Source organism: Lynx rufus, unplaced genomic scaffold, assembly GCF_022079265.1.
Source record: "Lynx rufus isolate CCGP_SWC_20201006 ecotype Redwood Valley unplaced genomic scaffold, mLynRuf1.p SCAF_20, whole genome shotgun sequence".
NCBI lineage: Eukaryota > Metazoa > Chordata > Mammalia > Carnivora > Felidae > Lynx > Lynx rufus.
In genome coordinates this window covers 29,228,532-29,253,992 of record NW_025814835.1, presented here as the reverse complement: position 1 = coordinate 29,253,992, position 25,461 = coordinate 29,228,532, and the positions used below count along the sequence as shown (strand labels likewise).

At 41.1% G+C, this 25,461-nt stretch overlaps 1 protein-coding gene across 1 annotated transcript in view; it reads left to right on the top strand.

Annotated features, from left to right (window-relative positions):
- Nucleotides 1–25,258, top strand: part of SETBP1 (SET binding protein 1) — a 356,839-nt gene extending 331,581 nt beyond the window's left edge. Inside the window, exon 5 of the mRNA XM_047086210.1 lies at nt 19,817–25,258. Within this exon, the coding sequence (XP_046942166.1) occupies nt 19,817–20,439 (623 nt within the window). The 3' untranslated portion in view covers nt 20,440–25,258. The remainder of the gene's footprint in view (nt 1–19,816) is intronic.
- Nucleotides 25,259–25,461: the final 203 nt, after the last annotated feature.

Genomic DNA, 25,461 nt, shown 5'->3' with positions numbered 1-25,461 from the left:
AATTCAGCCAAAAGCCTTGTCTTTCAAACAACCAAAATAGAGCAAATAAATATGCAAGTTAATAGGATTTGGAACATCTAAGGGCTATAAGTATACAAACTGAAGAAGTCTTCAAATTGTAAAACAAATTCCTATAAGGCCAGATTAATCACTTAAAATATACAGCAGAAAAACTTCAGAAAAGATGTAGAGAAAATAAAGCTTTATTTTTAAAAATCAATTGTTCGGGGGCACCTGGGTGGTGCAGTCCGTTTAAGCGTTTGATTCCTGACCTCGGCTCAGGTCTTGATCTCGCAGTTCATGAGTTTGAGCCCAGCATCTGGCTTTGTGCTCTCAGTGTGGAATCTGCTTGGGATTCTGTCTCCCTCTCTCTCTGCCCCTCCCCCACTCATGCTTGTGCACGTGCTCTCTCTCTCTCTCTCTCTGTCAAAAATAAACATAAAAATTAATTAAATGACATTTAAACATTTAAATGTCATTAAAAAATGAATTCTTCAAATTGCCTGAAAAGTGCTGCCTATGGGCCCATGTTGAAGCAGCACAGAATGAGTCTGTTTGCCTGGAGACCTCTACTGAATGTGAGGCTCATGAAAAGCCCCCTCCCCTTGGCTCTGGGCCATGAAGAGACCCAGTAGGATTGGAAACTTCTGCGCTTCCTTGAAGATCCCATCACACCAAAGGCCTTCCGAAAAACCTCCAAAAATTATTTTTATTTTTGCCCCATAAGGAAGAAACAAGCCCTTTTCTGATTTGATACGGACCTCTAGAGCAGCTGAGCTGTCCCCATGGCCAAAGCTACAAGCGTCCTAGAGAAGCACCAAACACTCCAGAATCTACCCCCTGCCTCTTCTGCTCCAACCACATCTCCTTAAATGTTAGCCAGCACCAAACTCCTTGGGAATCCTACAGTAAGAGTGTGATTTTCAAAAAACTAAAAACTCAGGTCAAAAATTCACTCAACTCTTTAATGAGGAAACCAACATGGTGATAAAGCTGATCCAGAGAAGAATTAGAGGGACAGGACATTATAGGAATGTAAGCACTGAAGAAAGAACATCAAGCGAGATGGCTCAGTTAATGTCCTAATGGGCAATAAAACCATAACCTCTGGGCTTATCTTTGCTACCAGTCAGAAATCATTTGCATATTTTTTGAGCAAAAATCTTCCAGTTAACATATTTCCTGGCAGAGTCTGGGCCTGCAATCAGTAATGGGTAGCAAATGCAACAAAGCTGCATTTCCCTAGGTAATTAATCATGGGGGCAGGCCTGTAAAATGGTACTCTAGGAATCCAGAAAGACACGCACCCTTCCATTTGCCTTGTTTCTACGTTTGGCCCATTTTTCTTCACACCACACATGGGCCATGCACTGCTCTACTGGAACGCATATATCCTTGCTTCAGATCATCTACACTGAGATCTCAGTGCTACACTTGACCGCTGGCTGATCTTGGTCCTCAATGCTCACATCTGTAAAATGGAGGAAAGCATACTACCTAGTGTAAGAGGATTGTGGTGAGGAATAAATGAGATAGCCCTTGTGAAAATCTTAGCAGAGTGCCTGGCACATAACAAGAGTTTAGCAAATGAGCACTGTTGCCACTGCTGTGGTTATTATTGTCATTGCCAGTAAGTGATTATCTGTTTTCCATGCGGGATGTTCCCCTCTCCCTTCACCCACCCTTCAAGCCATACAGATGGCTAATTCATTACCATTCTTCAATACAGAGCATGGTGACTTCAACTCTACGAATCCTTCCCTATGCCACATTTTCTATATTCCATGACCCCCTATTATAAGCCCATTGATAATTGACTCCTGTATTTAATATGGTGTCTGTGCTCATGCCTGTGCCCCATGCTGGACTGTCCCTTCCCCTATTGTCAGATCCTACTCAACTTTAAAATCCCAGTACCTAGCACCCAGGTGGGCAAACAATAGATAATCATTAAATATTAGTCAAAATGAACAGAACAACAACTTTTTCCTGCATAAAACCATCTGGTGCATGAAAATACATACCTCAGAATTATATTCATTCAAGTTGAGAGACAATGATTTGCCTTTATTTTCCATTAGTACCAGAAACCGCAAACCATCCAAAGAATAGTCAGCAGAAGCAGCTACCTGAAAGGGACCTCCAGGGCCTCCAGAATCTTTTGTTCAGTAATGGCAGACCAGGTCCTGGATAATCCACCAGGATATTCACAAGGCAAGATTATTTTCAAGTTAAAGAGTCAGCCTATATGGCACAGTATACATAATACACGAGTGTGTTTTTATTCCGAGAGGAGAAGGAGGGACTTGTACACGTGTCTCCCTTCATTCAGTTCTTCTATGATATTTGGGGGATGAGCCACTCAATGGAAAGCTAGGCTGTAATTTAATTATTTTATATATAATAGTCTTGCATTGTGCCCAGAGTATTGGCTTCCCAAGAGCAACAATCATATTTCCTATTTCAGGTTTGCCCCCTTCAGTGAGTATCAAGTATCTCACAAATCCCCAAAACCTTGTGTTGTTATATGGGATGAAAATAAGAGAAGCAAAAGCCAGGCTGTTGAGCAACTTATAATCATATTCGGGTGTCAAGAACCTTGCAAGGTGCTGGGTACATCGTAAATACTCAATAAACATGCCTGGACTTGATTTAACTATTTTTCCCCCTCCAGAGTTGAGATTTTAGGAAAGACTGAAGGTGTAATAACAGGTTTGAAAGTGCTGTGTCTGTGAGGAACTTAACTCAATTTATCTTCTCTGAATGCTTCGTACAGATTATGCTTCCCAACCACCTCTTGCCACAGTCAGACCCTCTTAAAAATAGAGTAATGATAATAATACATTTTATCTTCTTCCCAGTGATGGTATCATTCACACCTCCATTGAAGCCCAGTGGGAGGTTTGGCTGTGAGGCATCACACGCAGGGGGAGTCAGGTGCGATTATTGTAATGAGGACACCGTGCTCAGCGAAATGCGGGAAAGAAAACCTCCCATACATGAAGCGATTTCTATTAAGATACTCATTTTATATCAAATATTCAAGCTCCTCTTTATAAATCGAAGAGAGTGAAAAGAGACTCTTCTAGGGGGAGATTTTATGTGGCCAAGAACGAAAGGGCACAAATATTTTATGATCAGTTTTGAGATGAAAGTGGTGTGCCTTCCTCATTCACGGGCTCTTTCCATTTCCACAGGTCTAATTAGATTGTTGGTTTAATGGTGGCGAGATAATTTAGTGGCCACTGAAAGCAACTGTGTTAATGAGAAGGGGGGACAGTGCTTTGGGTTTCCTGTAATTAATGGAGAGTTTTTGAAAAACTTCTTGGTTCCAGTGAAGTTGGCATACTGTGCCCAGCTGTTGAGAACGGAGGCGAGGTCTTTCCTGCTCATTGCTGTGGAAATGGCCTCAGGCAACGTAGAAGAACTGTGTAATGACTGTCATTAAGAATGATCTTTAGTGGTCCAGGCAGGCTATAGTCTGTCTACAGCAGAGAAGAGACAGAGAAAGAGGGATAGGGAGAAAGGAGGCAGTGAGGGAAAAGAGAGTAAGGATTATAAAACAGACGTGGCAGACAGACAGGCTGACCGCACTATCCCTCACCGGTCAGCCCCCTCCATTCCACCTTTGGAAGCAACTAGAATAATACCCCAGCATCCTCCCAGGGAATCTCCTTCTCTTGTTGCATAAACTGGAGTCCGACCAAACAAGACTGGGTTAGACCGCATGGAAGGGCTTTCCACTAATCCCTTCATGGCAGAGATAAGAAAATTGAACCCAGAGAGGTGAAATGAACTACAGATCTGGCCTGAGTAGGAATTAGGAAACCTGGACTCCTGGCCACCACATGGATATGTAGTGGAAAGTGGATTCGGAATTCAAGGACCAGGGTTATCATACAGCTTTTCAGAACTTACTAATTCTCTTAGTTAAGTCGCTGAGCCTTCTGAGACTTGTGAGTCTCAGTTTCCCCATCAGTGAAATGGGAAAAGTGATTTCTGACCTTTAGGCCATGGTGCAAAAGAAATGAAATAGCAGATGAAAACACCAATCACATATTTGAAACAATATATCACTATATCTTGACCCCTCTCATGTCAAGAATGAAGTCATGCCCTGTAATGATTTAAGCATATTAAGTCATAATTTAGTCATGTTATGATTCAAATCATAACATCCATTAACTATCTTTAGAATTTTTTTCCTCACTCACTGCTCCAAATACCTTTATATCTCAGGGCACAGTCAAAGCCTCCCAAAACACCCATGAGGGTGTTAAATGCTATATCAAGTTCATCTTACTGGAACTTTTGTAAGGCTTTGTTACAATTGTCAAATATTTTTTTAAGTATCTGCCACACTGATACATATACGATTAACCCCTGCCCTAGGGAACTTTCATGCTATTTGGGAAGGCCAGACTCTAAAACATGAGATGACCAAATAATATTAACAAGTGAAGAGGCTGAATAACAATCTCAGATCCTAACAGAGATATCACTGAGCAATGGATAAGTTATGAATTTCCAACCAAATGGTACTAGAGGAGATTGGGGGATATGGTAAAATAATCTGGGAAGAGAAGGACTGAAAGAGCTTTCTGGGGATGGATTGAATTAAATAAGCAGATGGGAGCAGAGGGACAGGTTTACAATGTCTCTGAGATAGGAGTATGTGTGGAAATAATGACCAGTGAGGCTGGAAGAGAGATTTGGGGTCAGACTATGGAGAACCTGAAATTCTAGAATGAGGCACAGTAAACCTTCTGAGAGGCAGTGATCGCAAAATAGCAGCCATGGGCCAATAGCTATCTGCAGTTGTACTCTGATTGGCTTACAGGGGGTTATACATTTTTAAAAACTCAGTTTGTGAACAACGGATTTACCTAATAATCAAGAGTTTTGGCTTTTTGAAATTCAGACTATCTGGTTAACTTTGGGCTCAGGTTCCTACCTGGCAACAACTGATTGATACAAAATAACCTCAGCCCCGTTAGATGGGCTATATTCTCTTTCATTTCTTATTCCCCCGGCCCACCCCACGCTTCCCCGGATCTTCCTTCAGGGTCCTGACCAACTTCACTCATTATACTGGCAGCCTGGCCCCCTACAGGGAGCCATCAAAGGCATTTGGACTGGACAAAGTAACAGGATCAAAACAATGTGCAGGAACTCCTAATCTAGCAGAAGTAGCAGGAATAGTCTGTAGTAACATCTTGTGTTATTTAACTATGGAATTTGGAGGTTGGAGGAGGCCTTTGAGATTGTGAAATTCAGAGAAATTTGGCACTCTGATGCAGTCAATAGTAGAAAAGTAACAGGGAAACCCAGGCTTTCTCACTCTATCTAGCTCCCTGTCTTCTTCACTTTCTTAAGGAAATATGGTTTGAAACTGGCTTTGAAATAGGGCAGCCCTTGCTTGCATCCTTCAGTCCATCACTTCTAAGATGTGTGCCCTTGGGAAAACGATTTAACCTCTGAGGTCCCGGTTTTCATCTCTGTACAGCAGAGGCAGTAATGTTCTCATGTGGTTGCGACCACAATTAAATGAGGATGCATGTGAGATACTGCAAACTGCACTGTAGTTTCCCCCAAAATGTTCATTTCTTCCCCTTTCTCTTTCACATGATAGCAGGAATGTTACCTTGTATCGTCTTACCTGTAAACTCCATGGTATGATACAAAGTTGTTGTTACCAAAGTAAATGTTGAGTAAATGAATAATCAAAGACGCTGCACACCTCCCCAGCAAAGAATGAAAGTCCTTGTTCTCCCCTCCCCTCCCCCACCCAGGGCTCCTACAATGTGACATCTGTTACTTAAATGTCCTTTGTAACTAACTCTGTTAGTTTTTTTTTTTTTTTTTATGATGTCTGCTTTTGAAAGGAACACAAGGAGAGAACTCAGTGGCTTCCACCTGTTGAATCCTCTTCCCCAGCAATTGTTACATGTTTCCTTGATAGCGCTTTCAACTAAGAGAGACCAGATAGCCTTCTCACAATAATGAGGAAACACGCCATGTGCAGTTTCAAAAGACAGAGAGAAGGTACTAATGGAGGGAATTTCAACTGTTCAATGATCCCAGCAATGTCTGAACACCCTGTGTGGCCTGGACCCAGGGCTTGCCCCATAAAGATGAGAGAGCTGAGAACAAAAGAGAGTAAGCCTGATATTACCTTTAAATTCAGCGGGGGATGCAGGCCAGCCTCATGCAGTGTTCCTGGGTTGCGAGGTATAGTTTCAATGTTCAAAAACACTCCTCCAAGGAATTTTCTTGCCTTCCAATACCTGAAGATATTTTGAGAGGACTTTTCTTATTTTGAAAATCCAGGTTTGTTAGTGCCTAAATATTAAGCCACAATCCTGGTCTTTGTCTCATGCGTGTTGCCAGAGTTAAGTGATTTGGGCTTTACATATGGAAAGTTCATTTTGTTGTGTAATTAATGGGAAGCAGACTTTGGGAAGCTGATGATCCAAGCCCTTATTTATATGAGAGCATATGTCTGTGTTCTGTTTATGACTCACTCTCTTACTCCGCGCATTGTAACTTGGGTTTGTTTACACTAACTTTTCCTAGAATCCAAGCCACATGGTATATGAGCCAATAATTTATGGTCTCTAAAAGGGAAAGATGATGAATGAGCCTTTTCCTCTTAAATTGTCAAATCTTAAACTGAGGAAGAAGTATTTGCTGTCTTGAGTCTGTCCAAGCTTATATTTGGGAAAAAAAAAAAAGGTAATGCAAAAATTAAAAAAAAAAAAACACACACACTACTGGCATAGTGCTTAGAACTTGAATGTATAGGTATTTGCCAAGACAGCATATGACCACTCCCCCACAATATACCATTTAATTCTGATCCAAATGTTCAGCAATGAAAAGACCATTCATCCTCTCTCTTCCTGTCTCTCTGTCTCTCTTGTCTCTCTGTTCCTCTCTGTCTCTGGCTCCTATTTTTGATGGTAGCTAAGTAAAATATAATACGTAAAAATGTCTCCCTTTTTCAGGAGCCCCATCATTTTAATCAATCTGTGGGCTTAAATGTTCAAGCTGCTTTTCTTAAAGGCACTTAATAAATTCCAAACTTATTTTTGTCATTGAATCTGCATGTCTATGGAGTGGTTTGGATATCAGTCTATATTTCACAGTACTTCAGTGCTATGGTCATAGCTTAGATCCTTCAGACAGTTAATGGTGCTCTGAGGAGAGTAGGGAACAGCTGAAATATGTGAAGATCTAATTTAATTTACAGTGATTTGGATCCCCTTCAATAAATCCTTTCATATTTCACACACAGCCTTTACAAAACAGACAGTAAGTGTTGGTTTAGGTCAAGTCACATAGATTGATTTCAATTCAAGTAAGTCAGCTGAACTCTGTACTGGTCACATGGGGGAGGAAGCCATGGAATGGCGTGTCTAACACAGAGCCTGGCACAGAGTGGGCTTAGTCAATGCTTCTTCCAAGAATGAATGAGAACGGATAAGGCATGGTCCTTGTTCCTTAAGAAAACATAATTTAAAAGGAGAGAGAAATGCAGATTGATCCCATAATCTTAACACAGGACAGACTATATGAAATGCTGTCAGAGAGATACAAGCAATGTAGAGGGGACCAAAAAGATTAATATTGAAATGAGAGTCCTCGGTGGCTTTTAGAGGAATATCCAATTAAACTGAATTCCAGCAGAAATTAGAAGGCACTGGATGCATACTGACTATTGTTTTGTTTCTTCTTTTTTCTTTTCCTTTCTTTTCTTTTCTCACTAGGGCAGGAGAATTGCCTGTGGATAAAAGAAAAATGTAAGACTCCCCATCCCCACCCAATCCAACATCAGATGCAATATCCTCTCTCTCAGAAATAATAGAGTTGGGCACACACCTGTAGGCAATGCAAATTCATTGTTTCTGTAGCACATCCATCATCTACTGACCAGACAGACACAAAAATACGTGAAAGTCTAAAGCAATGGGTATAAATTCCTTGTTGTTTTTATGATGAATACAGGGATTTGTGTGTGTGTGTGTGTGTGTGTGTGTGTGTGTGTGTGTGAATGTGTGTGTGTGTAAATTACCATTTTTTTCTTGAAAAACTTAAATAAAGAGAAAAGCAATAGCGTATATTTGGGTCACACGAATCATGCCCAGAAGGAGATAAAGGGACAGTTATTAACTCTGAGGGTATTCAAACCCTCTGTAAATTTTACAAATCTGGGCAGTCTCTGAGAAAACAAAATTAAGATTCAAAACTTTCACAACAGACTAGAACACTGGATGAAAACCAATAAAATAAAACTTTGCAGATTTAAATAGAAAGCTTGTATTTAAGCTCAAAAACCCATTCCACACAGCAATGGCCAGGTTTGGTAGCAGTTTATATGGAAGCATTTAAGGGAGTTAATTGAGCTTCTATTTAATATGAGCCAACAGTGTGATGTTGCTGGGGGAGAAAAAACAACTTTGCAGGTTTTATTTATTTATTTTTTATGTAGTTCTCATTAACGGAAGTGTAGTAGTGCCTTGATCACAGAAATTAATCACCCCAATCTTTCTGCATAATCATTTCATACTTGGAAAATCAGTTCAATCCCAGGCACCAAAATTTAAGATGAGATTTGACAGACACTAAAATCTCCAGAGGAACAGGATCAAAATGGAACATAGTCTAGAATTCATTTCATATGAAATGCAGATGAAGGAAGTAAGGATGTCTTACCTGGAACAGAGAAGACTTGGAGGTATATGACTTTTTAATTTTTTTTTTACAAGTAAGGGTCCTGCCAAGGAGTCAAGAATTTGTCTAGAAACACAGAACTGAGGAGTGCAAAGTCTAGACTAGAACCTTATTCTTACAACATCCCAGGCAGTGTTTTCTATCAGATCATAAATAACAAGCCTGAGGATTTAAGTAAACAAATGCAATTATTAAAACTAGGAAGAAAAATAAAGCACGGATACCTACTATTTGACAGAATTCCTAAAGCTCTAGCATGGTCAACAGGATTTATTTTATCTGAGCCTAAATATTAAAAATGTAAATGTTTTCATGAAATCATATTTGCCACATTATTCTTTGTTCCCTGTTTTTCTTGTTTTTTTTTTCAAAATTTAAACGAGAAAATCTCTCACAATCAAGTATGAACACACAGCTACAATAATTGGTGTATTATATAAGGGATGGTATTTATGGTTAAGGATACAGTTATGCCACGTTGGAGAGGAAGGGAAAAAGAAATATAAAGAGGCCTTTGAGAGGGTGTGACCACCCCCGCCGTGTGACCACCTGGCATGCTGTGAGACTCAGCAGATGTAGCGTCAAACTTTTTGGCGTTAACTGCATTTCTATCCAGCCTCTCAAGTTGTCTACTCAGTCTGCTGGGGCTTGAGCCACATGCAACAGACAAAAGCCAAAGTTAATTGAAAGAAACAGAGTAAGCCTAAATGGCCTTCATATTTCCCAGTTTAAGAGTGCCACCACTTACAGTTCATTCCTCGCCAAAAGCCTGGGAAGCCACTGTGGCCCTAATAAGCATCATGCCCAGAAAGACTCCCAGCTTTGAAACTCTTCTGTGACCCCTTCCGGGGCAGTTCCTACTAACGAATATGCCCAGTGTGCCTTAGAGACAGAGAAAATCGCCTCTGTTGTTCATCTCCTGATCTCTGAGCTCTCTCCCTTCACCTAGCTTTCTTAGGCCTGACCAAGTCCTGGTTACCTCCCCTAGAGGCTCCCTGAGGGACCTAGCTGCATTCTTCCTCTGTGCACTTTTCTCTCTGGAGATGAGTTACCACTGCCTTTATCTGTCCAAAGCCACAAGTGGTTCTCCCAAAGCTCACCTCATGAAATGACTGGCGTTATTTCCCTGTGGTCAGAGAAGTCAAGGATGCTGAAAACCTAGGGAACAGGAGCTCAGAAATGACTAACCAAGAGGCATCCAGGTCTGCCTCCAACCTTACTGTAGAAGCTCTCCATGGATAGGACACTGTTCCAACTGCCATGGAATTACATGCAATTCAATTAAAGCTGCTCCAGGGAATATAAAGATTATTGATACCCAGACTTTAGTCTCTAGGAGCTTATGATGTGAAATAATCCAGCAAGATATATTAAGCAAGAATCTACTGTGAAAAAGACACCACGCTCTTTGTCACAAGGTGTATGAAGAACACGTGTGGTCTGTCTTTGAGAAGTTTTAATGCTTCTTACGCACATGGAAAGTTAAGATCTTCTAGAATTAAATACTGAGTGAATAAACTCTTCAGGGGTTTAGAAACAGAAAGGGCAACTTTAAAGCAGCCCAAATTTTTGATCATGTGGTGATATCACTAACATACTTTTGAACAGTTAATTCCATGTAAACACTATTCAGAATATACACACTCATATTTTAAAATATGAACTTTGGGGGCTTCTGGGTGGCTCAGTCAGTTAAGTGTCCAACTTGCGGCTCAGGTCATGATCTCCCCATTGGTGAGTTGGAGCCCCGTGTTGGGCTCTGTGTTGCCAGCTTAGAGCCTGGAGCCTGCTTCGGATTCTGTGTGTCCCTCTCTCTGCACCCCTTCCCTGCTCACTCTCTGTCTCTCTCTCCCTCTCAAAAGTAAGTAAACATTAAAAAAAATTTTAAATATAAACTTTGAAATGTTGAGCTAAATCTGAAATCATATTGTTAAAATAATTTTAAATTTCATTTAACTTTGTATTAAGGAAACAAAAATATTTTCACTGTTGTCAAAATTTTACACTCATTTTAATATTTCTAAAAATGTTTTGGGAGGGCCAACTAAATGAGTTTGAATATTTCCTTTTGAAAACCTTGTGTGTTTTTTTTTTTAACACTTGTGATAAACCAATTTGAAGCTCTGATTCCAAATTTAGTTTGTTTCAATACTCATTAGTAGATGTTGTAGATTGAAAGGGTATTTCACATAAACATATATCCAAGAAGACAAAGTGCAGCATTTTGCTTAAATCAGAATACAGTAAAACCTTGTTTTTATGAGCATAACAAACCTTGGTTTGTGAGCATAATTTGTACCAGAAACATGCTTGTAATCCAAAGCACTTGTGTATCAAAGCTAATTTAAAGAACCATGGGCTCATGACATTCACCCTCACATTGTACTACTCCTACTGCAAGACATAGCTTGTTTATCAAGTTAAAATGTATTAGAAGTGTTTGCTTGTCTTGTGGAACACTCCCAAAACAAGTTACTTACTTGCAATCCAAGGTTTTATGTACTGTTTTTTTCAGTCCCATCCATCAGTTAAGCAAAGGTGGTTGAAATTGGTCTAACCAACTTCCTTGACAATCAGATGGTCTTTCATGTCAAAAGGCATTGCATTGTTTCATGAGTTCAAATCTCTGAAACTCTTCATTTGGAGGTTAACTCTGTTTACAAGATTTTTTAATTTGCAGATCTAAGGAATCTTATAGGTTATAATATATCATTTTCAGTAACAAAATTGCCAATGGAAACATTTTCAATCAGTTGTCAAAAATGCTGTCTCAAGTATGAGTTTCTTCCTAAAAGCGGTTAAATTATTTCCCATTTTACCCTAAAGAGACATTAAGTTGTTTGTATTTTTCACTGACAGCCCATGGACAGCACAGCAAAGGTGAGAACATTTAGAACCCTTGTCTTTTTATACAAGAAACTGCCAAAATTCATCTCTGAAAATGGCAACTCTTTTATAGTTTGCTAAGAGAAACCAATAAAACTGCACGGCATGTGACATATTTCATGGATATTCCTGATCTTATGACTAAGTAGTTTGACTTTTTTTCTTTTCAAAGATCTTAATTTCCTAAAAAGAACCATAAGGGCTGACCTATTATAGCGTTTTGAATATAGGACGTGCCCTTCCCAAAAGTAAGAAACTGATGGATATGCCCGCCAACCCCCTTAAATGAACGTGACCTCTCCCCCTTCTCCTAGGTACCTCCTGCCCAGCGGTGACAGGTGACACATCTGATGTACAGCCCAAATAAGGGCATCACAGTTACCCCAAACATTAAGCATTAGAATGCTTAGCTTAGTTCTTACTTTTTAGATCAAATATAAGTAATATAAATAAAAATTATTAATATGTTTTTCTTGTAGCCAGGTAGATAGTCCTGCTTCCTCCATGGGAACATGCACCCCACTAAGAAAGTGGCTGAATTAAGAGGTGATCAGAGCTGGAGAGGCACAGAGGCTATGAGTGATGTGGGCAGAGTTGCAGAGGCAGCAGGACAATGTGAGACAAGTTCCTGGATCCCTAATGCCATACTGTCTCCCAGAAAATGTAGGGGAGGCACCCTGATGGCCCTTGCTGCTTCAGAGCTCTCCTTGTGAACATGTACATCCCGCTGCTTCATTTTCTCCATCAGCCAAAAGGCCCACTTTGCCTCCAACCCTCACTTGTCCCAGGGAGAATGAGAAATAAGAGCAAAACAAAACCAGGATCCCCACCTTCCCCCCGCTCCCCCCAACCACCAAGGCACTGCAGCCAAGATAGGATGTTGCTTTACCTTAAACCCCTAAGTGGGAGCTGCCCTGGAAGAATCAAGCAGGTACTGTGTGCTTCACACAAGCCAGTCACATTTTCAAAGAAACCCCAAACTGTATTATGCCTTTAAAAATAGAATGGAGACACCTTTATATCATGACAAATCTCCCACATCTGCTAACCCTTAATTCTAAATTACAGCTTTGAAATTGTAAAGCAGTACTACGGCACTTATGCTGATGACCAACAGCAACTCAGATGTGCCCTGCCTTGCAGAAGCCTCACCAACAGAGGCAACTTGCCATCTTTTTTAAAAAGAGCCTTTAAGGCCAGGATTGTATAAGGTTAATTTAAATTCTAGGGAAAAAGGAAGAACGTTTGCATGCCAAGGCAAGTTGCTTCATACATCCCATTAAAAAATAAAAGGCTGCATTAGGAAAACAAGAGATCATTACTGAGTTAAGTACAAAGTACCAAAAAAAAAAAAATGCACAATTTCATGGGAGAACATTAAAACAAGTGAATTCCCTTGAGCTTGGATTTGCTGACCATGTGTTGCTATATGCCAGTTCCATGTGCTACTGTGTGAATGAGCCTGGACTGGGGATCCTGGGAGTACGAAGAAATGACATGGCTTCTGCCTTCGAAGGATCTTAACTTGGATCACCATACAATGTAATTCATACTGCAGCTGTCTGCCTTGATTGAGGGAAAGAGTGTTCCAGCCCTTTCCACCCTGGAAGGCAACTCCAGGCAGTTCAACAGTCCTCCCAGTATTACCTCCCTCCCTGCAGGGATATTTAAACAGCAAGAAATATTCTAACGAATCTAGAGATGAATTTGCTTCCCTTTCTGACACACCCAGAACTTTCTTCTCAAATTAAGATGTGTCTTGCACATGGACAAAGTATAGTCTCCAAATCATTAGCACCTATTTTGGAGGAACTTTACATATAACTAAGCCTTGTTAGCCTCTCTCTTGCTCACAGTGCCTATCCTACATCTGCAAAGTCAGTGTGCAAAACACAGTGCTAAGTCCAGTCTTTGATTATCATAAAAGACGTGACCAAATCAACAAATGCTGATGAGCCAATCCTCTGATAATGGGAACTAAAAGACAGAAAAGCTACATCTGGGCCCAAAACCAAGTCAACCATTTGCATGACAATTTTAAATACAGAGAAAGGTCTAGAAGATGATTTGCTTTGCAGTTATGAAGACATGAATTTTCATTTTGCCTTGGCCACTCATAATTATTTTTTAAAACTAACAAAGAGCAGGCAAGATATGGGCCCATTATAAGAAGGAGAGCAAATATGGAATCAATCTTTGCTGCAAGAGCCCAGAAATTACTGTCTAATAATGAAACAATTTGAAGAGAGAAAAATCTGAAAACATTTAGAGGGACAATGAAATCATAAGCAATAAGGAGAAAGATTTGTGAATATCGAATCCTGCCAAGACCAAAGTCCTCACCCCCCCTCCACCACCACTAGGATTTCAAAATAATTTGAAATTATTCCACCTCACATTTGGGAAGCCAACTGATAATGAGAATAGGAAAGAATTACAGCAATCTTTAAATCTAGAAGGGAATTTTGAGAGTATCTAGTATAACTGCCCAATGTAATAGATGAGGAGAGATCCAGAGAGGCTAAGATGTTCATCCTAGTTCAGATTCGTTTCTAGCTGCCCCTGCAGAGTCCTTCCCACTGCCCTGCCCTCTGCTGCAGTTCTCATGCAGGGGTAACAAACCTGAACTGAAATGTTTGGATTATACATATACGGGCAAAATACAATTCAGATGTTCAGTAGATGTGGATACCTCCCCCCCACCTCCAAAGTTTACAATGTGAAAAAGAAAGAGGCATATTAAGTCTTAGCCCCTGATGGCATCAATGGAGATTGGGCCCTGATATGTTTATTCAGTTGGTCACAGCATAAAAGCCAGAGCACTTAATCATTCTCCCAGCCCATGAAGCCAGGAGGGTAGCTACCAGCAGGAATTTTCTAGGGTGATGATACACGCCTTTTGCTGAGGACATTTCTTATCTTTCAAAAATTATTTTGGTGACAGAGCCCAAAAGCGTGAAAAACCAGACCACCCTACAGTCCTAAGATGTAAAGAAAGATGTTTTATTGCCATTTGCCATGTATATGTTTTCAACCAGGTATTATGGAATTATCAAGTATATACCAAAGTAGGCAGAATAGCGTAATAAACCACAGTGTACCCATCACCCAGCTTCAGTAATATTAACTCAAGAGTCAATCCTATTTCATCAGTACTTCTACTTATCTCCTCTATTCCTCATTATTTTGAAGCCAATTCCAGAGGATATCATGTGACTTCATCTATAAATATTTTAGGGGCACCTGGGTGGCTCAGTTGGTTGGGCATCCTACTCTTGATCTCAGCTGAAGTCTTGATCTCAGGGTCATGAATTCAAGCCCCACATTGGGTTCCACGCTGGACATGAAGCCTACTTTAAAAAAGAAATAGCAAGTATTTCTAAAAGCTTAGTACTTTAAAACATTGTCATAATGCAGTTATCACACCTAAGTAAATAAACAGGAATTAAATAATATCATGCAATGCCCAGACACTATTCAAATGTCCATGAATTCACGAAATAAGATCTCTTTTGACAGTTTGTTTAAACTGGCAGCAAAATATGGTCATTTTATCTCTTACGTCTTTTTAAAAAATTTTTTTTTCAACGTTTATTTATTTTTGGGGCAGAGAGAGACAGAACATGAACGGGGGAGGGGCAGAGAGAGAGGGAGACACAGAATCGGAAACAGGCTCCAGGCTCCAAGCCATCAGCCCAGAGCCTGACGCGGGGCTCGAACTCACGGACCGCGAGATCGTGACCTGGCTGAAGTCGGACGCTTAACCGACTGCGCCACCCAGGCGCCCCTCGTACGTCTTTTTTTAATTTACAGTCCCACCACCTCCCCTGCCTTTCTCTACTTGCATCTTATTTGTCAAAGGCACCAGGTGGTTTGCCCAGAGTTTCCCACAGTCTGTATTTTACTGGATGAACCCAGTGTATTTCATGGTGGTTAGGACTAGAACTGAGCTGCCCAGTACAGTAGCCACCAGCCACATGGAGCTATTTAAATTTAAGTCAAATTAAAAATGTAGTTTCTCAGTCACGCTAGCCACATTTCAAGCGCTTAGTAGCCACATGTGTCTAAGGACTACCAAATGGGACAGCACAGATATAGAACATTTCCACCATGGCAGAAAACCCTACTGGACGGTACTCCTCTAGAAGCTTATGCGGTATGAGGTAGCTTTGGAGAGGAGAGTGAAATCTCATCCTCCTAATCCTTAACTCACAATTGAGCTTCCACATTGTTGTCACTTTAAACCTCCACATTTGCACACTGAAAATGAAATAAAAATTCAAGGGATCTGGGGCGCCTGGGTGGCTCAGTCGGTTAAGCGGCCGACTTCGGCTCAAGTCATGATCTCGCGGTCCGTGAGTTTGAGCCCTGCATCGGGCTCTGTGCTGACCGCTCAGAGCCTGGAGCCTGCTTCGGATTCTGTATCTTCCTCTCTCTCTGACCCTCCCCCATTCATGCTCTCTCTCTGTCTCAAAAATAAATAAACATTAAAAAAAAATTAAAAAAAAAATTCAAGGGATCTTGAATTCAAGGGACTTGAAAAGTGTTTTTACACTTTTTCAAATGGTATATTTGCAAGTACTTGTATTCACTTTTGTTACCAACTTTGTTTTGTTTTTAGATTTAACCATGTTGATATATGTTGCTTATTCCTTTCAACAGATCTATAATATTCTATTGTTTACGGATTAAACCAATAGATTAAGTCTATCTATTGTAACGGATTATCTCCTTAACATTTAGACTGTTTTCAGTATTCTGGGCTTCAGGGAACATCCTTGCACATCCTTAGCCTCCCACTACAGATAAGTAAAGGGGCCAGCCTGGACACAGGTTCTCTGGGGCATTGAGCAAGCCCATCTTCAGTGCTAGTGGTCAGTGCCCAGCTGCTCACCAATATGATTAGTTGAGTTTACACTCCTACCAACAGTGTACAAGGACCCCCACTTCCTTACAGTACCACCAACATTAGGTAGTTTCAGCTCTGTAATTTTTACTAATATGGGTTCATACATATGCAGTAAAAATATAAATAAAAGCATGGAAAAGGAAAGGACTGGAATGGAATTGAGAGGGGAGTCTGACTTAGCTGAATCTATAATATTTTCTTTCTTTAAAAAAATAATGTATAGGGAGCGCCTGGGTGGCTCAGCATCTGACTTTGGCTCAGGTCATGATCTCGTGGTTCATGGGTTCGAGAACCACGTCAGGTTCTGTGGTGACAGCTCAGAGCCTGGAGCCTGCTTCAGATTCTGTGTCTCCCTCTCTCTCTGCCCCTCCCCCACTTGCGCTCTCTCAGTCTCTCAAAAACAAATAAACTGTTAAAAAAATATAATAATGTATGGGGCACCTGGGTGGCTTAGTCGGTTAAGTGTCCAGCTTCAGCTCATGTCATGATCTCAAGGTTCGTGAGTTCAAGCCCCATGTTGGGCTCTGTGCTGACAGCTCAGAGCCTGAAGCCTACTTCAGATTCTGTGTCTCCCTCTCTCTCTGCCTCTCCCTGCTCACACTCTGTCTCCCTCTTTCTCAAAAATAAATATTAAAATATATATGGCAAAAGTTAACATTTATTAAATGTGAACAGTGGGTGCAAAGGAATTGGTTATGATATTTTTAGTAAAGGTATGTTTACATGACTCAGAATTAACTTATTTCATAATCATTTTTTCAGTACAAGGGCTTAATAACAAATTATGCAGCATACAATGAATTACTGAGTACGGTATTATCTACCAGGTTCCTTTTGTTTGTTTGTTTTTTGTCACTTCATGCTAAAAAGAAAACACTGAGAGAAACAAAACCAACGCTTGTATTTCTCCCAAATGACCTGCAGTTCATGGAGTTTTCCAGTCAATCTTTAGTCAGTCAGATGTTGACAACTAATTTCCTAAATGTTTTACTTTCTACCTATATATCCTGTATTATATACTACACAGCGTTTTCTTTCCCCCAAAGATGATACAAAGAAAGGGTTAACTTCACATGAAACTTGTACTTGGAATAATGCCAAAGGTTTTGTGGAGTCTTTCTGACTTCTTCTCAATACTCATGAACTTTGTGGACAAGATAGATCACCTGGCTCGGACATGGAGACCTGCTAGCTCCTACTGTCCCTATTTTTGTAGCGGATGCTTTAGAAATCCAAACTTGAACTCCTTTAGAGAAGACTCTGACTACAAGGCACAATGATTAGTGTGATTCATCAGTCCAAAAACAATTTTTAACTCCTGTCCATGGACAAGGCACCACGCTATGCTCTGTGAGGGACATAAAGATGTACAAAAATTGATCCCTGCATCTGAGAACTTACAATTGAGCAACGCTTTTCTTTCACAACACTAACTACAAACATTTTATTTTTGTACTCAGAACCTCACTCTGGCTTTGTTCTATTTTGATCTTTATAACTTATTTTAAAGATTGTTCAGTAGTTATTCATTGCTCAGTAAGTCTTACAATGACCTTGGGCCAAAAGCAGTAACATTTTGACCTGTCCTATGGAACTCAGAGATTCCCACTCCATAAAGCTAGTGGCGTAAATAACTTCAAATAATACCCTCCTGGAGTTCGGTGCCAGCCACAGCATGAAAGAGAAATGGGGTGAAGCAGGGAAAGGAATAAAGTGGGAGTGCCCAAGAATAAGTGAGAATGGTATCCATGTTTTCAGCATTTTTCCCTCATTTCCCTTAATTATTTTTTTTTTAGAGAGAGAGAGAGAAGAGTACACATGAGCAGGGAAGAGGGGCAAAAGGAGAGGGAGAGAGAATCTTAAGCAGGCTCCATGCTTGGCACAGAGCCCAATGCAGGGGCTCAATCCTACGACCCTTGGATCATGACCTGAGCCAAAATCAAGAGTCAGATGCTCAACCAACTGAGCCACCCAGGTGCCCCCTCTCCTTATTTCCTTAGGACATAGTTGAAAAAACATGGGATAACACAAGAAACTATGATGCTAAAACCATAATACATGGTCCTGTAATGTTTAGTAGGGTCAGCATCTTCTCCATAGGCATCTTTGGGGTTGAGCATCTAGGGTATATCACAGCAGCAAAAAACTAAGTGAGGACACATTTCTTATGTTCATAAAAAGGGAGGGGACGGTGTGAAGATGGGGCAGAAGAGTATGTGTGAGTGCCTGAGTGTGTGTGTGTGTGTGTGTGTGTGTACACATGGATGTACATGCATGCCTGCTCATGAACAGCACAGGGAGAAAGAATAACCTAAAGGAGGAAAGGTCTGCTACTTCTTGAAGCCATTCACACTTTACAGTGTCTGAACGTCAAAACAAAGCAGTTCTGAAGGCTATTTAGCGGTAGCAGTACCTGACTTCTGGAGATTAGAGGTTTGACTCATACAGTACAGGTCCATCTGGCCACCAGAACCTGAAAGGAGCTCTTTACAAACAACACAGCCAAGTAGTGGAATAGTGGGAGTGATTCAGAAACACCTGGCTGGTTTCCCTTGAGGTTTTCGGAGGATGAATTGGTTAAGAAGGACTTGGTCAACTGGACACTATCAGGCAACTAGACAAGTCTAGAACATTGGCGGGCGGGAGCAGGGTGGGGGGTAAATCAGAGAGATGGTGTCCCAGAAAATAATCCTTCCTCCTGTCAGTAGAGGAGGGTTAGAAATAAATAGGCACACGTACATACATGCTCCCCATGAGGTCAAGGCATCTCTTTTTTGAGGCTGATAGTACATGTGAACGATCCAGATTGCTTGTTATAAAGGACTGTCATTTTTTTTCATTCCACATCTTCTACAAAAAGAAAAAGCATAACCTAATCCTAAATTGAATCACATCAAATGTCAAAGGGCTAAATAAAAAATAAAAGTTATAATAGGAACAGGTAATGCGAATATTGATTCTGACATTCACTCCCAGGGTAGATCTTCCTACATGGAGTAAGCCTGTTTCTAAATCCTAAAAATGGGGAACAAGAGCATTCCACAGAATTGTTGTAAACAAGAAATAGTATAAATAGAATTGCTGTGTGCACAGGAGATAGCCAACCAATGTTGACTTGTACTATTTTCAGTTTCCATCAAGGAAAAGGAAGACTAGATACTGGGTCACATCCATAGCATCGCTCCTCCAGAATCTTCCTGGCCAAATATAATGCCAGTTGTCAGTGCGATAGCTGGGTTCAGGGCAGCTTGCCTCTGGTGCTCAATCTTCTCTCTTCCCCTCCTGCAGCCAGCTCCTCCCTGAAGAAGCGATTCAAGCGGCGGGAGATCGAGGCCATCCAGTGCGAGGTGCGCAAGATGTGCAACTACACGAAGATCCTGTCCACCAAGAAGAACCTGGACCACGTGAACAAGATCCTGAAGGCCAAGCGGCTGCAGAGACAATCAAAGACAGGCAACAACTTCGTCAAGAAGAGGAGAGGGCGTCCCCGAAAGCAGCCCACCCAGTTCGATGAGGACTCCAGAGACCAAATGCCGGTGCTGGAAAAATGCATCGACCTTCCCAGCAAGAGGGGGCAGAAGCCGAGCCTGAGCCCGCTCGTCTTGGAGACGGCCGCCACCCAAGACACCATCATGGCCACCATCGAGGCGGTCATCCACATGGCCCGGGAGGCGCCGCCCCTGCCCCCGCCCCCGCCGCCGCCCCTCCCGCCCCCGCCGCCGCCGCCGCCGCCCCCGCCCCCGCCCCTGCCCAAGACCCCCAGAGGAGGAGGGAAGAGGAAACACAAACCTCAGCCTCCTGCCCAGCCCCCGCAGCAGCCGCCCCCGCAGCAGCCCCTGCCCCAGGAAGAGGAGGTGAAGGCCAAAAGGCAGAGGAAATCCCGAGGGAGTGAGAGCGATGGCCTTCCCTAGGGTGGGTCTGGGCGTCTGAACCTGGGGCTGGGGGAACTGACACTTGGAAGTGCAGTGAGCCGGGGTGGGGGCGGAATCCCACGCTGCAGGGACACCGATGCCCTTCTCTCCAGAAGCTGGGCAGGCAGAATCGCGCCCGATGACGGGGTTGAGCCATCCGTAGCTCTTGGGAAAGCAAAGCAGGGGGACGCCTTCAACAGAAGCTGGTCTGTGCTTTACAGCAGTTCCAAACCAAGCGGCACTTCAGTATGGCTAGATCCTTTGCAGGCGAGAAGACCCATCGAGGAGGAGAAAGCCGGTGGTGGTGCTCTTTGACAGCCACCGGGCCTCCTGCATCCAAGGTGCGCCTTTGATTCCATTGCATTTGCTGGCCAGGAAAATTGAAAGGGAAGCACCCTCAATTAGGAAACATTCCAAGGGGAGAAAAGCTGCAAATTTCTCAACTGGCTTTGTTGTAACCCATTTCCATTTAATTGGTTTTTACTTTTATTTTGGTTTTTCCAAGCTTGGCTAGGCTTTGGGGCACCAACATCATCTTCAGGTGACCTGAATCTTTCCATTAACCATACAGTTTCTCAGATGGATTCGTCATCAGAAGGTGGAATTCTAGTGATAGGCAACCTTAGACATGGATTCATATTCTTCTGTATGCCTCTGCTATATCACACAGATACTTAGCATAGTCTGTTCCTACCTTTCCTTTGCCCATTGTACTTCCATATACCTTTTCATTAACTTACTTGCTGCCTTCTTTTCCTTGGTACACACCTAAATAATGTAAACTTTATGTGTGTTGTAATGTTCACCCTTGGCATGCTGTCCCAAGGAACTTGGCTTCGAATCCCAATCGTTGTGAAACAGATACTCAGTATTGATAGAGCCTTTTTAATAAGTGATTTAGAGCAGCCAAGGATATGTTGGCCGGGGTGTCAATCAGGTTATTTTTATACTTAAAACATATCAGCAGAGAATAGGCAGAACAGAACGGTTTTAATAACCCACAGCAAATGGAATAACTGACAAATCACCAAAAATTGAAACCCCAGACCCACCAGAAAGACAAATGTCTGGCAATGCCTTGGTATGTGAACCTTCATACAAGTAGCTATCATAGATTGTTGGAAAAAAAAAAAAAAGAAACAAAAAGACAATAGAATAAGTCCATTATCTCTTGATAATTGTTTCTTAAAAGCAAATGGGAGTAAGTGTTCTTATCTGAAAAAAAAAAAAAAAAAGAAAGAAAAGAAAATGCTCAAAGGGTATCACCACTCCAATTGTATCAAGCCACCTTGGACAAAGTATCCAAATTGTGGTTGCCTTAATAAACTAAAACATTTTTGTACATAATGTAATTATAAATCTATCAGTCTGCATGGATGCAAACTGTGTGTGACAAATCGTCTTTTAAATGGTCAATTTCAACTGTACATTTCTCATCCAAGTTGTACTCTAGCCATTGGTTTAGCGTGGACAAATATTCCATCTCTATCACCCATTTCCACAGCTCAAGTAAAACATGTTAAGAAGACTCAGAATGAATATGAAGTTATTCCATTGCCGTAGATGTTTTCTAAAAGTCAGATGTGGAAATTTCAAATAAGTATTTTCAATTTTCTCCCTTCCTCCTCCCCTTACCTTCCCCAAGACATCAAACACCTGGCATGGTAGATTATAAAAAGAGAGACACTGAGAGACAGAATTCAATTTTCTAATGGGAATTAGAATATCTGGTTTACCTCCAAATTAAGTTTCTTTACAGGAAGTTGGGACTGGCTGGAAATTGTATTATCACTTCAAAACACAACACTGTTTCCTTAGAGAGAGATGGATTTTTGCTGGGAACACAGGAGAATAAGGGATGGGGTATCTATGGGAGTAAATTTAAAAATCCCAAGTTAATATGCTTGCCAACATCACTGCTCTGTCATGGCACCAACAATGGTTGAAATTACCCACAGAGTCATCCTATTCTGCACTGTCACCTTGGACTTAACATCATTTGCTACCCACTAGGTCAGTCACATTTAATCCTAGCAATATGTAAGTTTAAAGGAATGCATCCTCCTGTACTTTAAAGCTTATATCATAGATACTCCGTTTGTGACCTAGGTGGACCTTTGGCATTTCACAGAAGTTGAACAGCAAAATCAAACCAGCCACTTTCAATCTGTCATTCCCAAGCCATGTCTGAGTGGTTCCAAAGTCACCGGAGAGGAAGATTTAAATTAGCCCCGTTCACCCCACCATGGCTATGAAAGAGCAACCATTTTCATTCCAATTAAACCATAAAGGGGTTTCTCTCCTGCCAGACTTTGAAAATCATTTCCTTCATTCTTTCTTTTGCCCTTCTTCCTTCTGGTGTTGTACCATTTACCCAAACAGGTCTGTGAGTAGACTCAGTCTTCCTGCAGAAGAGAATGAGCTGGCACTCTCTAAGCTTCTTAAAGAAGGACCCAAACTCTAATTGACATTAACTTCTAGTTGGAGAGAAATGTCAAATAACTTAAGGATACATTAGAATTTCCAAACCAGCGTAAGGTATTCCAGGGGGGATATAGCAGGGTTGTAACTACATAAATTCAGTTCTACAGTTGCCATGTGACTTAAATGCAAATCCTCTACATTTATGACCCTAAGAATAGATTAGAAAACCACAGAGGACCCAAACTGAGACATGCTAAATAGCCATTGGAAGGTGGAAGCTAGTCCAGGCACGGTACGGCTTCCTCTCTCCCCTGCCCAGCTCCCCGCTCAGTATCATGTTACTTTTTTTTTTTTTTTCTTATACTTTCCATTAACTTAACTCATCTCATTGGTACAACCATTTTCTTATTTTCTAAGTAACCCCTTTCCATTAGTCTCTCCTCTCCTGTCTTGGCTCAACACTGGGCCAGCCTAGTTTCACCTCATTGGATGCAGAACCAGGATGAGAACTCAGCAATCTTGACCCGGACTGAGGAGTCTCTAGCCAGCCAACACTGCCTTCTGGAGGCTGCATTTTTATTTAGAGAAGATGTCATTTGGTATGCATGGGACTCCATAAACACCTCCAGCAATTATTTCATAAAGAAATCTCTTGGTTCTTTGTTTTTGTTTTTATGGAATACTTTCCTTCAGCAAGCAGGCATGAACCCACTTACAGGGAATCTGATTAGAGGTGAGCAAAGGATGAAATCGAGATGTAAAAGCCTCTCCTTGAAGGTGATGATGGGTCTCTGATCCACTTCCTAAGTGGCTGAGGAGCCACTTGCTTTTCAACCCCTCATCTCATGTGAAAGAGAAGTTTAACTTTCTCTAATAGCATGGCTCTGGCTACAACCCAAGGAAGACAGGTCAAAAGAAAGGAGAGCATGTCAGGAGCTGGTTTGTGACTTGGCAGGACCGGGACTCAACAGCCACTGACAGCCCAGAGTAGGTGACTAAGGGCTGACAGAGGATTAGCATGTTAACTTGGCTGCTGTTCGGAGTGGGAGGCCATGTTGGATGGCAGTCGGAATTTGTGTTCTGCACAGTGCTGGCTCTATAAATATGATAAGCAAGTGGTGACAGAATTATAGTATAAGGTGATGTACTACATGCACATCATAAAGGATTTGGTTTTAGTACTTTAGTAGAAAATCCCACTCCTACAGCTTATTACCCAACAATATTCAGATAATGAGTTTTTGGAGAATATTTTTTCCCTACCACTAGGAAGATTTACCTGGGAACTGTCTAAAGTCTATACATATATTTCCAAAGCCTTTAAATGCCAACTGTAGCATGGAGAGAGACGGGGTGGCAGAAGCCGAAATGCCTCAAAAGCCATTTAAGTGTTACATTGCAGGATTTTCAGTCTTCTCATTATGTAAAAGTAGATAAATATAGACATTATTCTCAACACTACCCTATAGTATCACAATGGTCCAAATGCCAGAGCTTACAGATAATGTCATCACAGTGCCTAGAAACTCGAACTGTAATATACCGTAGCATTTTCTTGGTGTTTTTTAAAGTTTCTTTCCACAATACAAGGCTCCCTCTGCCTCTTGTTTCTTGGAGAGTTTGCCCCACTAATGAGTCTTCCTTCTGGTGGGACTCAGTCATTTGGGGAACAGTCTTAGAAGCACATATCAACCAAGGAAGAAACTTCCTGGATATCTATTGCCCACTTCCCCAGGTATAATAAACACTAAAGGGGGGAAAAATTGAAAAGAGCTGCCACTGGTCAACACAGAAGGGCAGTTCCAACCTAGGTTGGTGTCTTTCTTTTTCTTCCTTTTTTAAAAAATCTATTTCTTAAATAATAATAAATGCACATGATGTGTTAAATATGTATATATATATTTCAAAAGAAAAAATGGGGCACAAGATTGTCTTACAAGTCGTGCTGGCTAATTTTTAGTTTGTATTCATAAGTGGTTTTTAAAAGCCTTTTTTAAAGTGTAATTTGCATGTTCTACTTTGATTGTATGTAAACATATTTTAGAACAAAAAATGTATTTGTATTTTATTGAATATAGAGGCAAGAAAATTGTACATTGTTTGAAATGTTCTTTTTGTAACAGTTTTTATTCATAAAGCATTTTTGTACATTTAAAATGAACACGGACTTGCTGTTATTTGAGGCGTAGATACATCTGGCATGCTTTACTGTCATGCTCCTCCATGGTCTTAGATGTTGGGTTTTAAACATTTTTTCTAAAAGAAAGCTCAGTCTTTTTCGCTACCAGATCAGGTTAGCACAGTATAGAGCACTTAACTATTAAAAAAAAAAAAAAGTTAATCCTATTCATATGTTATTCATTGTGTGAAATTAAAGACATTCAATTCAGTCTAACATGAGTTGTGAATTCTTTTGTTTTATTTTCCATCTGGTTCACATCACTAAGGAGTTTAATAGTATTTGGGGGGTCTTTGCTCACACCAACTGGATATAGAATCATTGAGAAAATTCTAACCAAACTTCTGCCTTTTGTAGAAATCTGGGAAGTACATCTTGGGCAAGATTTGAGTCTGATTTACTGGGTTACTGTTCAGAAT